Source organism: Aotus nancymaae, unplaced genomic scaffold (assembly GCF_030222135.1).
Source record: "Aotus nancymaae isolate 86718 unplaced genomic scaffold, 86718_ANA_hifiasm-v0.15.2.pri h1tg000002l, whole genome shotgun sequence".
Lineage (NCBI taxonomy): Eukaryota > Metazoa > Chordata > Mammalia > Primates > Aotidae > Aotus > Aotus nancymaae.
Window position 1 is genome coordinate 55,065,406 of NW_026988413.1, and position 13,986 is coordinate 55,079,391.

General features: G+C 39.0%; 2 protein-coding genes across 2 annotated transcripts in view; one reads left to right on the forward strand and one right to left on the reverse strand.

The window, feature by feature from the left end:
- Window positions 1-13,986, forward strand: part of FBXL13 (F-box and leucine rich repeat protein 13) — a 221,782-nt gene that overhangs the window by 55,381 nt on the left and 152,415 nt on the right. The window contains exons 7-8 of the mRNA XM_064383138.1: window positions 6,035-6,087; window positions 11,807-11,907. Of these exons, the coding sequence (XP_064239208.1) occupies window positions 6,035-6,087; window positions 11,807-11,907 (154 nt within the window). The remainder of the gene's footprint in view (window positions 1-6,034; window positions 6,088-11,806; window positions 11,908-13,986) is intronic.
- LRRC17 (leucine rich repeat containing 17) overlaps window positions 1-13,986 on the reverse strand; it is a 30,733-nt gene that overhangs the window by 8,158 nt on the left and 8,589 nt on the right. The window contains exon 2 of the mRNA XM_012456530.2: window positions 2,649-3,555. Within this exon, the coding sequence (XP_012311953.2) occupies window positions 2,649-3,420 (772 nt within the window). The 5' untranslated portion in view covers window positions 3,421-3,555. The remainder of the gene's footprint in view (window positions 1-2,648; window positions 3,556-13,986) is intronic.

Sequence of the window (13,986 nt, forward strand, 5' to 3'; positions counted from 1 at the left end):
TGCCTTGGCCTCCCAAAATGCTGGGATTATAGGCATAAGCCATTGCACCTGGCCGGTTTCACCTTGTTGGCTAGGCTGATTTCAAACTTTTGACCTCAAGTGATCTGCCTGCCTCAGCCTCCCAAAGTGCTGGGATTACAGGCATGAGCCACCACGCCTGGCCTACCCTTCGCTTATAATCTAAAATAATAAGCTCTGAATTACGTAGTCATTAACACTTGGAGGAACTTATGTTGTCCTTTGCTGACCCAGTATTATATATGCTAAGTTTGTATGTCATGAAACCTTATTTATATTGTGTTTCAGTAAATGATGTGTATTTTTAAAGCAAGGGTATGAATTTATGGAGCATTTCTGGAAGGTCGTGTTAGACAACAATAAGTTGAAGAAAGAAAGCAATAAAATGTACTTTTATTTTTATAAGCTGAAGTTTTTCAAGAGAAAAAGAAAAAAATATGGGAAAAAAAGGAAAAAGCACAAAAGCAGAAATAGGCTTATTGGGGGAAGGAATAGCCCAAGAGCATAAAAGCAGTGAAAAAGAGACATTTCCTAACATGTCATCTCTTCTTAGAGCACAGTGTAGTCTTGTTGTAGTTTTAAATCTTGTATAGATGGTGTTTTTCTCAGATAATTAATAAACTTAATTCTATCTACTTTTCTCATTTATACCTGATATAGCAAGTGCAAATTCACTGTAGCTTGAGGTTAGAACTTCAGCAATATCAAGTATTCTAACTAAAATCTAGGATAGTAGCTTTGTATTAGTATTAAAAATATGCAATTCCAGTTTTCAATCTAAGCACCATGAAGGAAATTCTAATAAACAAGCTCTTCAGCATGAAGCACTAAGGACTCATGATAACAGTATCTGGGAAATTCTACCCAATCTGGCTACAGAAAAACTACATTTACTGACTCTTCAAAATTCTCTAATATGTGCATTGTTGAGGCAGCTGATCGTTTGAATATGCTCAGATTAATTTTGGAAGATAGCAGTGTGAAGTAGAGAGCTCATAGGCTGTGGCTCAGGTAGACCCCAAGATTCAATTTTAGCTTTGGTACTTACCTGTGAGACCCATGGTCAAGTGACTGAAGCTCTTTGAGCCTCATTTTCGTGATCTATAAATGGGAATATTACTAGCTTCCTGGAAGTTGTGGACAGCATGTGTGGGTACCTGGAGCCAAGAATGGCACATCCCAGGTTATGAAGCTGTATATCACTGCTCTTCTATGGCAGTGAATTTTATACAGTTCACAGGGTGTCTTGGTAAGCAAACCTCCCTGTGCCACATGGCTGCCATGGGATCTAACCTGGTGCCATCTTTACAGTTGGGGGTGGGGGTGCGGGATGGTGGGATAGGGCTTGAGCATGACTTTGCTGGTAAATGAGCAAATTTACTTCTGGTTCAGGTTGCCTGACAATGTTAATAATTCCTGCCTAACATTCTCTTGAGAGGAACCAGGGCTTCCTCTCTGAACTATCCATTTCTCTTGCCCTCAAAGAAACAAAACATAGCAAAATTTCCCAATATAAGTGGAAGAAATGATACCATGCTCTATATGAATCTCATTTAATGACATCTGGCTTTAATTTAATATTACAAATAAATTATTAAACCATGCCATAAATGAAACATATAGACATTGTTACATGGTTTTTTATTGTAGGATAGATTAGCAGTTCCCTGACTACACTTTGAGAACATCAATCTTCACTGGCACGTCAAGAGCATTACTAAAATCTCCCATCTGTTTTCTTAGCTCATGACTTTATCTTGAATTTGCACATCCTGTGTAATACTAGCACAAGAATTGCATGGGTTGCAAAACCCAGTAATGATTTGCAGGGAGTAGGTAATATTCTAGAAAGATTTCTTTAGTCTCATTGTTCTTAGATTAAATATTTTAAATTTAGTTCTTTACATTTTTATTGTTTTATTCTGGGTAATTTGGAAATAATTAAGATATAGGATGTTAAGAAGCATTTACTACTTGGTAGGCTGAGGCAGGAGAATCGCTTGAACCCAGGAGGGGAGGGTTGCAGTGAGCCAAGATCGTGCCACTGCACTCCAACTTGGGCAACACAGTGAGAGTCCATCTCAAAAACAAAAACAAAACAAAGGAGCATTAATTAAAACCCTGGGACTAAATAATAAGTAATATGGAAGCGCCATTACTTTCACTCCGTCTCAGAGTGCTCTCACAGTCCTGTTCTGCAGATGTTTTCTCTTTGAGGTTATCATCTCACAGATGCACACCATGTTTTTTCTATAATCGGTTTAAGTTCGGTTATATAGATGGCATTTGCACTTATTTTCACACCCCTTGGTTTACCTACCTAAATTAAATTGGGTTTAAGATGAAAGGAATTCCTTACAGTGACAGCTTGCGATGTGCAAATGAGTAGAACCCAAATGGCTGCCCTCCTGAGGATACCTCCTTCCCTCCTGTCATTGTCTTTGGTTTACCAATTGCCTTGAGTCTGGACCCCAGAAAAGCTTTGAGTAAATTCCATTGTCACTAGGGAAAGATTTCTGGTGGAAGTGACATCAAGAATTCCAAGGCATGGTCAGGTGTAGGGAGGATTATAAGATTCAAAAACCCTTTTAAGTTATTCATGAAAATGAAAAAGCAAGAAAAGTACAAACCTTTCCGTTTGCAGTCCAGTGTTTGTATGGGAAACACATAATTGTGGCAAAAAGTTGAGTCCACCTCAGGCTTGATGACTGGGGGTCTCCCTGACACTTGGGGTTTCGGGTCCAATTGTTCCTTTTCTTCTTCATTACACAACTGTTCAGATTTTATCTGTCGCAGTTTTTTATTTTTTTGTTCTTGTGGGGTTTCGCACTTGGCATAGTTCCCCAAATTTCGGTTCCTGGGAATCTGCAACATTGAAATAAGCGTTTCTATCTCACAAGTACAGTGCCAGGGGTTGTCATAAAGACGCAGGTAGCTCAGGAGAGGTGTGTAAATGAACACTTCCTCTGTCAAGACTTTGATCTGGTTGTGCTGCAGTAAGAGGGTGGTGAGTTTGTTCAAACCAAAGAACGCCTCACTCTCAATTTTAGAGATCTCATTCTGCTGCAGATCCAGGCTTTTCAGCTTTTTAAACTTGGAAAACATGTTGTTCTTCAATATGCGGATCTTGTTTCTTGCTAGCAGCATGTGCAGCAAATCCTGAGGCCAATCAGGCAGCACATAAACTAATTTTCTTTCTTGACAATCTAAGTACTTTTCATGGAGATACGTGTACACGTCACATGGGAGGCCTGCTGCGTAGCGTTTGACCGGGTTGGAGTCTCTCTGGCCTCCACCCACCAGGCCATGATTCACTCGGCTTCTCACAGTGCCTGGCCTTGCCTTTCGCAGCTCAGCAGCTTTGCAAAAGCAGAGCAAGATTACAATGGTAACCACGCGCATCCTGACATCCAGCTGGCCCCAATTACTTCGTGTGACAGATGGAACAATGAAAGTATTCCTTTGAAATCCAAGTTTGGGTAGTCTTAACTAATGCAGTTCTGGAACAATGAGACCCAGCTGGGGTACGTGGAGTCCCTAGGTTGGAAGAGAAAAAAATGTGTATTAAAAGTTAAGGCACATTGCAAGCGCTGTGTTATTGACAGATACAAACAGACTTTTTAAGGCAAAGGCCGTCTAGTTCCACAGAACAGTGACGTAGAAAGCTTCTGCCCCTCTTTGTTGCCTGGGTTAGAGGCTGAATGTGTCCTGAGTTTGAATCAAGGCTCTCTTACCTGCTTAACTGTATCAACCTAGGCTAGTTATGTTATTTAACCTCATCTTCAGCATCTGTAAAACAGGACTGAGAATACCTCCTACTATTGTTGGGAGGATAAAATAGACTCATGTGCAAAAGATGCTTCACAGTGGCCAGCCCCAGGGAAGTAGTCACAAATGTTAGGACTCAGCATGATAAAAACTGAAACCTGTAGTTCATCATCACATCGGATTTAAGAAATTAAAAGAATTCTCCACACAGCCTTGAGATGTACACACAAAGGTAGAACTTGAATGGTTGTCTTTCTGAGCTTATTTTTTTCTATCCTCTACTGTCTCCCAATCACCAACCATGCTGGGTGTGGGCTCCAGAGATGCTTGAAGTCAATGGCACTGTCCTTGGCATCTCCTGCACGTCTTGGCTCAAATGTTACCTGTTCAGTGAAAACTTCTTGTTCAGTCCCATTTTAAATCACATTCCCTCCCACTTGTTGGGTGCTCCCAATTCCTTTTCTTGTTTCATTTCTTCTCCGTAGCACTTAATCACCATCTGTCAAAGTAGATATGGTATTTAACTTCTTTTGTTTACTGTTAGTCTCCCCCGACTAGAAACTAAACTCCTTAAGGGAAAAGATTTTTGTCTGTTTTATTAACTACTGTATTTCCTTGATAAATATTTGTTGAACTGATGAATTACTCTCAAATAACTATTCTGCCTGGGTGCAATGACTCATGCCTGTAATCCCAGCACTTTGGGAGGCTGAGGCAGGCAGATCGCTTGAGCCCAGGAGACCAGTCTGGGCAGCATGGGGAAACCCTGTCTCTACAAAAAATACAGACATTATCCGAGTGTGGTGGTATGCACCTGTAGTGTCAGCTACTTGGGAATGGGAGTGGGGGTTGCTGAAGTGGAAGGATCAGCTGAGTCTGGGAGGTTGAGGCTACAGTGAGCCGATATGGCGCCAACTGCACTCTGGCCTGGGTGACAGAGCGAGATCCTGTCTCAAAAAAACAAACAGAATTGTATACTGTATTGTATACTGTAAGGACATTTATTTCATAACTTGTATTGTTTGGGAAATCTATTTTCTACTTAATAAATATTATTGAGGACTTCCAGGTTGTGCACATTTTTACCAATTGTTTTCATTTTTTTAAAATTCCGAAAGTATTTCTGGTTTGCATATATCACTTAGGAAGCAGACCACTCTTGGCAAAGGAAGAAATGTTTGAAATGGATTTATAACTACTAACATGTCTGTTGTTATTAGTGTGGGGCTACGTGGTTATGAGCAGCAAATGTGTTTTCTATTCATTGTGACAATTTGAATGCAGAATCACCCCTTTGCCTGGAGTTTTCCTGCTTCATGAGGTCTCCACCTAGAATGCCTTCCCTTTTCTTTGCTTCAAGCATTTCTCCCAGTCACTGGTTTGTGTGGCCTCCCTAGCTACTTCTCTTCTGTCTCACATTTGGAGTTTTATTTATTGTCCACTGAGATTCAGGGCACTGATTGTGAAACACTTTTCCATCTACCTATTTGGATACATGTCTCATTTTCCCTGAGAGTTCATAGCTGTGCTGTGGCCTCTGGTCCCAGAGCTAATCAGGTGCTTAGGCTCTCCGGCTCTTCATTTGTCTATTTGTAATTCATTATAAATCATATATAAGTCTGACCTAAAAAAATTATGTCAACTATTCTCTTTATTATTATGCATGCTGAATTATTTATTATATACATGTTGAAGTATATGGGGAGAAGTTTACTGGTGTCTGCAACTTACTTTGAAATGCATACAAAAATAAGATGATTGAGGGATGTATAGAGAGATGAATGAGTTGGTGGATATGTGGTAAAGCAAATACAGTAAAATATAAATTAGAATCCAGGCAGTGGCTATATATTTATTATACAGTTCTTTCCACTTTTGTATATGTTTGAAAATTTTCATATTAAAATGTTAAAAGAAAACAAAAAAGCATGCACAAAAAATCAGGTTGGTTTTCTTCAAGTGCTTCCAAGCTAAAAGCACTAAGTATATAGTGTTTTTCTCAAAGTAATATTTTTCTCTTTCCCCCTTGCTCCTATATCCTCAAACAATAATAAACGTGTATATATTTTAATTCTGAAGCCCAAAAAAGTCATTTTTCTGGGAAAAGAAACCATATACTCAGAACATATTACTTGCCAAGGTTTTTGTTTGTTTTCTGATGAATACATTGCATTCAATGTAGGATAGAAAAACTTTGTTTAAACATTTGTTATATGTAGTTTAGTAATGTGTAACTTATTTGATTTAGGCCACTGTTGGAACTTGCAAGAGTTGAATGTCTCTGACTGCCCAACATTCACAGTGAGTATAAGCAACCATTTTTACTGCTGTTTATATAGATTGACTTGCTACATTGGAGTGCCAATACGCAGAGTAGATGGTTGTGTGTTTATTTGGGATTCAATGTGGAAAAGAGCAAACTACATTAAACATTGACAAGAAATTTTACTCCATCTGTACAATGCTAATATTAATCATGTAGATGTATGCTCAGTGTTGGAGCCTCTGACAAGTAGAAATTTTTCAATGACTATCCACAATGAACTGTATTTATATTTAATGGTATGTGTGTATGAGACAGAAAAAAATTGGGCCCCATTAGACATGATAAACTCATTTTATCTTCATGGCTATCAACAGCTATACCCAAGAAGATGGAAATGAACATGTATCCCTAGTTGCTTTCTTCCTAGTTCCCGTCTCCAGTCTTTCCCTCTGTCCCCAACCTGTCTTCCATTCTGTAAACACTTTATACTCTTTGTAAAAGGCAGCTATGACTACTTCACTTTCATCTTCCATTAACTACACACACTCCCATCATCTACACAATTGGATAAAGCTAAAGCTCTTTAATATTACTTTACCTTGAAGATCCTCTGTGGTTTTGCCTCTGCCTCCCTTTCCAGCCTCACTTGCTTCAGTTTCCATATACATGCTAATTTTCAGTGACTACAGCTGCTGAATGTCCTTTGCTGCATGCTCCAAGTTGCTCCTTATAGTTGTGCATTTGCTCTTTGCTTAGAATGCCCTTTCCCTTTGTCCCCAAGTGGTGCTTTCCTCTTTGTCAGGTTTTAAGGCTTATTATCACCTCTTCTGCCAGGACATCACTGGCTCCCAGGGCTGGGTTCACTGCTGCTCCTCTAGGTTCCTATGATAAGTATCCTTAATCATAGAGTTTCTGCTTCCTCCAATAGCCTAAGAGACCCAAAGGGCAGGAGATGTGTCTTATTCTTTGTGGTAGTCATAGCACCCAGCACAAACTTTGGCATATTATGTTCAATAATATTTAGTGAATACAATTATCTGGAGATACCAAGTAAGCAATGGACAACATTGGCTAGAATTGAGATTCCATCTTGGGTTGACATCTACATATAAGTCATAATTAACATCACAAGAGTGAATAAGGTAAACTTAGAGAGAAAGTATGAGAGGAGAAGACTTAAAGTTGAGCCTTAGGGAATGCTGGCTTTTAGGAGCAGACAGAGGATATTCAGAAGGATTAGTAAGAGAAGTAGGTTGACAATGAAGGGGTATCACAAAATGATAGTGAGTAAAGAGTTTCAGAAAGAACCAAAGTGAATAGGTAAGAAAAGGACTAAAAAATGCATTGTAGGTTTGAGAATCAGAAGGGACTGCCATGTTTTGCTACAACAGTTTCAGTGGGATATTGGAGCAGAAATCTATTTGTAGTGAATTGTGATGTAGACAAGAGGTGAGAAGATGAGGCATGAGGCATAAACTGATCTTTCCAGGAAAAATGGCTTAGAGAGTGGTAGAAGGAAAACAGGGGCAGGAAAATGGAAACAGGTTTATAGAGGATGATGGAGAGTCAGCTGAAGCAACTCACGGAGCAAGTCAGTTAGGAGACAGAAGAGAATAGGAAGAAGGCCTGGCTGTGGAATGCCAATCATGAGGCACCAACTCCACCATGAAGGGGAAGCTCTCCTTGCCAGTGAAAAGACTGCATGAATTGGCTCCTCCCTGCTACCTCTCAGCCTCACTTTTACAGCTTCATCTTTCTAGTTTTTTCTTTCCCATTTCTACTCTATTTAAATACTGAACCACTTGAAGTTCCCTGTTCATGTAATGCTATTTCCTTGTGTCCTTGAACTTGTTTTTCCATCTGCCTAAAATGACCACCCTTCTTTTCCCAGCACCCCAGCCCAACCTGGCTAACACTTTTTCATTCTTTAACACACTCTTCAATTCTATTGGGTCTTCCTGCTCTCTTTTTTTTAGTGACCTTTAAAAAACAGCTTTATTGAGATATAATAAATTTGTATTTATATAGAGATTAAATTTACTCACTTAAAGTGTACAATTTCATGGTTCTGATATATTGACAGAGTTGTGTGACCATCACCACAACCAACTTTAGAACATTTCCCTCACCCCTAAAAGAACCTATACCCTTTAAAAGTCACCCTTCATTTTCTCTCAACCCCCTTGCCCTATACAGTTCCATTCACGTTTTGACAGAGTTAATTTCTAATTTTATTTATTTATTTATTTTGAGATGAAGTCTTGCTCCATCACCCAGGCTGAAGTGCAGTGGCGTGACCTTGGCTCACTATGGCCTCTGTCTCCCGGGTTCAAGTGATTCTCCTGTCTCAGCCACCTGAGTAGCTGGGATTATAGTCACGTGCCACTGTGCCTGGCTAGTTTTTGTAATTTTAGTAGAGATGGGGTTTCACCATGTTGGCCAGGCTTGTCTCAAACTCCTGAGCTCAAGTGATCTGCCCCACTTGGCCTCCCAAAGTATTAGGATTACAGGCATGAGCCACTGCGCCTGGCTGATGGAATTAATTTCTCCCTCTCCTGAACTCAGGAGAGGGAGAAATTAATTGGTCTCAGTACTTCAACATGGATACTTCAAACTGTCTATTACACTTATGTTTACCTATATATCTCCCATTTTAGAACTGAGCACTTTGAAAATTCTCCTTTAGTAATTTTTTCCCATGAAATCCATCCCCCTATTTCCACACTAAAATGTCTTTTCAAAAGATGGAAGGCATTATTCTTAAATAGAATGTGTACAGAAAAATATTAAGACCCTCAGAACACCTCTACTCCTTACCTCAACACCCAAATTCAGCATTTAAATTAGTTGTTTAATCCCTATCCAGCAGAACATGAAGAACCACCCTAGATGGTAAACTAAGCATCTTCTCAGTGGCTCGTACTTTGACATAAATAAGCTGTTTCTTTATGTTCAAATTTGCCCTTAAGGATCATCCACAAGAAAGGCAGGCATAGACAGACATGTCAAAGATGATATCAGGGAAAAAATGTTCTACTTTCTTTGGTTACACTCTTTCTCCACTAGCAAAGTGAACATGGACTCCTTCATGAAGAGGGATTTTAAATGTTGACTACCACATTCTCCAGATGTCTGCCTGTGTTTATAATGAGGTTGTTTGTCAAATGGATTTATTCTTTCTGTAGATGTTTTAGCACCTACTATGTTAAATATGTTCTGCTAGGTGTCAGAGGGAATTAAAAAATAAATCATTTTTCAGTTCTTGCCCTCAGGGAGCTTCAGTTCTGTACTTGAGTAAAAAATCATATTATTTGAGTTTGGCCCTCTAATAGGGAAGTCAAAACAATGCCATCTGTATTGAATTTGTGAACATCAAAGTCTTGTCCAGTTTTGGAGTCTAATAATATACAAGGCTGATAATTTTATCCAGCTACATTTTACTATTGTTTTTCCCCTTGAGACGTAGACTGGGACACAGGCTTACATTTAAAGAGTTGGGTAACATTCATTCAAAGAGCTTTGATTTCTAAGCTTGTCTTATGAACTATATTACATTCAGAAGGATTTGAGTACGTTGCAGACAAATTCATAAGCCATTCTGCAATGTAGGCACTCAGTTTTTGCATTTATGTGTTCAAACATTTGGGGATTAAGTCTTGAATTCTTTTAAGTACAGAGAATGGGAGTATTCTAAATTTGTTTGGATGTTCAAGCTTCTCTAGACAGGAAAATGCAGAGAATGAATTGCCTCCTCATCTCAAGCACAAAGTCAGATTTCTTACTCCACCTTCCTCTTCCTGGTCCCCACATTTTCATCTTCTTTGTGGTTGTCTCTCTGAGGGTGTTTAAGCCAACTCTCTCTCCTCTCCTTGCCCAATCTTATTTGCATTTTGCCAAGGTTTTTCAACAAGTGTATGATCACTTTGACACTTGATTGGCATGCTGAACGTTTTCAAAGACAGGTTTCCTTTGTATTAGACTACAATGCCACTCATTATGGTTATTCTTGCCATTCTTTTTGGAAAAATTGTACTGTACACATTTTATCTATCCACATCTATTCAAATCCTACATTTTGGTAATGGGACATCTAGAAAAATTGCTGGCAGCTTGAATACAGTTAAGAATAGTGTTTCTCAAAAGCTCTGCACTGGCCTTTCATGCAGTATGGGTGCATAGAACCTTCTCTATAGCAGAATCACAGAGGTTTGCAGCTTAAAACAGAATCTTGTGTTCTCTTTAAGGTATGATTTGCTGTCCCTGTAAACCAACCAATTCCTATCTGAGTATGACAGATGCTGTGACCTGCAGGATTTTATTATTTTAAAAATCCATGACTACTGGAAATAGTAATGAATAGAATGTTAAACATCAATGATCCTGCTGAGTATAAGCCTTTACTATTCTTAGTGGTGTGAGGAGTGGCCATATTTGTGATGCAGAATTCTCAGAACCACATCATCTAGCCTTCTCATGATTACCTCTTTCAGATAGATAGATACCTGCAATGGTCTATTCTTTTCAGGACTGATGTAGTGTCAAACATTGGCTGCACCACTAATAGTTAAACTGGCTGCCCTGTTGATGTTTCTAGGGAGATTCATCAATCCTTAAATAAAAATCTACTGGTACTCATTGTATTTTCTATAGTGTTATCTTTATACAAAAAGCAGCTTGTTGCAATCAAAGCCTGCAATTCATCTGGTCTTGTAAATTTCAATTTAGAATCTGTGCGTGAAACCTGTTTTTCTGTCTCTCCTATTTCACGGTCACACTACTGTCTTACTTCAGTTTTGCACTTTCATGGGGAAGGATGCTTGAATCTTTGAGATTCTCCCTCACCCTAACCCCAACTCCAACTGGCATGTAGCCAATATTTTATTTTAGCCATCTCAAACTTACCATAAATTTAGTAAAAATCTGTTCAGCTGTTTAAAATATTTTGTTAGCAGAACCACAGAAGCTTAATTACACACACACATCTATGTATAAAGGTATATGTATATAAATATGGACTGTTACTGAAGTCCTGTTGTTGAGAGTGTTTACTATTCTTGTCTTTCAGAATAATTTTTGTAAGTTTAAAATGGATCCGTTTTTAATTTCTTTCCTGTATATGAAGAGTGAGAAGTGTTTGACACTGACTTTTGAGCTCAAATTTTTTGTGACACAGTTGAACTTGCGTGGGTTCACATTTTAATGAAGTGTCATTGTGACAGAATGAGATTTTATTTCCAAGGAAAGAGAAAAGGAGGGAGTAATTGTGCTTTTTTTTGGAGATGGAGTCTCACTCTGTCCCCCTAGGCTAGAGTGTGGTTGCATGATCTTGGCTCACTGCAACCTCTGCCTCCCAGGTTCAAGCTATTCTCCTGCCTCAGCCTCCTGAGTAGCTGGGATTACAGGCACGCACCACCACGCCCTGCTAATTTTTGTAATTTTAGTAGAGCTGGGGTTTCACCATGTTGGCCAGGCTGATCTCAAACTCCTGACCTTGTGATCCGCACGCTTTGGCCTCCCAAAGTGCTGAGGTTACAGGCATGAGTCACTGCATCTGGCCTGAGTAATGATGCTTTGAGCAAAAGCATTGGCTTCTTTTTAATTTCATTTCAACCTAGTATCAGATAAAGAATATGAAGAAACCAACTCTTGCATATCAATTTTTCTGAAACAGGAAGAGGGATAATAGAAAGATAATGGGGAAATTGCAAAGTCTGTTAGAATTTGATAAATGTCTTCTCTCTATTTTTCATGCAGGATGAGTCAATGAGACACATTTCTGAGGGCTGTCCAGGGGTCCTGTATCTCAATCTGTCTAACACAACTATCACCAACAGGACAATGCGACTCCTGCCAAGGTAATGCTTGTGTTATTTGTACAACACTGAAAATAATTATGCTCCCAAAGTCTCTGACTTGCTCTAGCATTCTGCAAAGGCAGTGTTACCTTTATCAACACCTTGCCACTGTGACACTGCTATTCTGATAAGGGACTGCTGGATGCTTTCAAGTTCCTAAGCTGGTGCCTGCGCTCTCCCTAGTTGGCCAGTTCAGTTTGAATAACTGGTCTTCTGCCTTGGCTAACATTTTTGTCACTCTTACAGCAATGTGCCCGGTAGCTTGAGTTAGACTTTGCCTGTTTCTTTCTGGTCCCCCTTCCTGGGCAGTTGAGTTCTCTGGCTTTTACATTCCAGTTTGGTGTCTGGGACCTCTTCATAATAGAATGCCAACATCCTCATTACGAAACTTTGAACACTCTTGTCCCAGATCCCTGTTTCCATGTTCTGGCTACCTGTTGAGACCCTTACCACCTCTAAGGAGCCTCACACTGGTTATTTTTTGACTGTTTATGGAGTATTGACAACACTGAATATTGCTTCTCTTTTTCGGAGAAGGGACAGAATAACAAAAGAGTTGACAGAATATTCAAATGTATCACAAATTTATGTCAGTTATTCTTTTTAGTTTGTTTGTTTTGAAACAGGGTCTTACTGTGCCGCCCAGGCTGCAGTGCAATGGCAAAATCATGGCTCACTGCAGCCTCAATCTCCTGGGTTCAAACAGTCCTCCCTCAGCCTCCTGAGTAGCTGGGGCTACAGGAGTGTGCTACCATGCCCAGCTAGTTTTTGTGTTTTTCTGTAGAGATGGGGTTTCACTGTGTTGCCCAGGCTGGTCTCAAATTCCTGGGCTCAAGTGATCTGCCCACTTGGGCCTCCTGAAGTGCTGGCATGAGCCACCATGCCTGGCCCAATTTGTTATTTTCACTACAGAAAGACCAGTCAGGAAGGGTATGTGATCACACCAGGAGAGATTCAAATTTGACTTTGAAAAAACATTTCTCAAACTATTGTGAAAGAATGAACTATTTTTGAGAATATAGCTTTTTGAGCTCCTTTGAAAAATAGCAGTGATGAGACATTTAGGAAAGCTTACATAGAAAATTCTGGGTGGTAATTTTCTTTATCTTCTGACTCTAACCATTTTCTGCAAGTGTGCCAGCCTAAGAAGTGGGACCATATTTTCTGTTTATCCCATTAACTAATTTTTTAAAAGTCAAATCTATAAAGCTTTCCCTTTGAAATTTCTTCTGATGCTCTTAAATATAGTCTTCCTCCTACCAGGCATTTAATATACATTTGCTTATTTGTGTGTATGCATGTATTTTTACTTAAATATATAGTCAATCTAGAATTAATCTTTGTAGATGAATGAAGCAATGATCTAAATCAGGGGTCAGCAAGCTACAACCCATGTGGCCCAAGGCTTATTTTTGTGCAGTATATAAGCTAAACATAGTTTTACATTTTAAATGTTGTTGAATAGCTAACCAATTATTTCGGCAGCATTTATTGAATAAAACTTTTATCAAATGATGTGTGATTCCTCCTTATATATTTAAAATTCTTATACAGGCAAGAAATACTTAAAACTCATTACTTTCTAAAATTTTTCTACATGTTACTTTATCTGTGTTCTTGTGGTTGTTTATGTCTATTGTATCTCTTTGGTGAAAATGCTACAGAATAGAGTGCTACTGCCCATTTTTTCCCAAATCCGTGTTTGGTGACCTCTCGTTGGCAGCTTGGATTTGGCCACTATGGAAGTATTCTATACCATGGAAAACATCAAACATTACAAATCAGGGCTTGATTTATTGTTTAAACTTAAAGTGATGGAGAACACAATTAATGAAGCAAATTAAATTTAAAAGTAGGTCATGTCTGTAGCCACAACATTGTGAAATAGCACAAAACATTAATGTTCTCTCAATACTTGAAAACTATTCTTTGATTCAGCACAGAAGGCACTCACATCACTGACAGACAAGCAGAGTTTGGACATATATCTTTGACATATATCACTTGTGTTTTATTAATGTTAATAAAATAGTTCATATTGGAACTGTAATCATTCTTCAGGTTCAACTGTTGATTGGC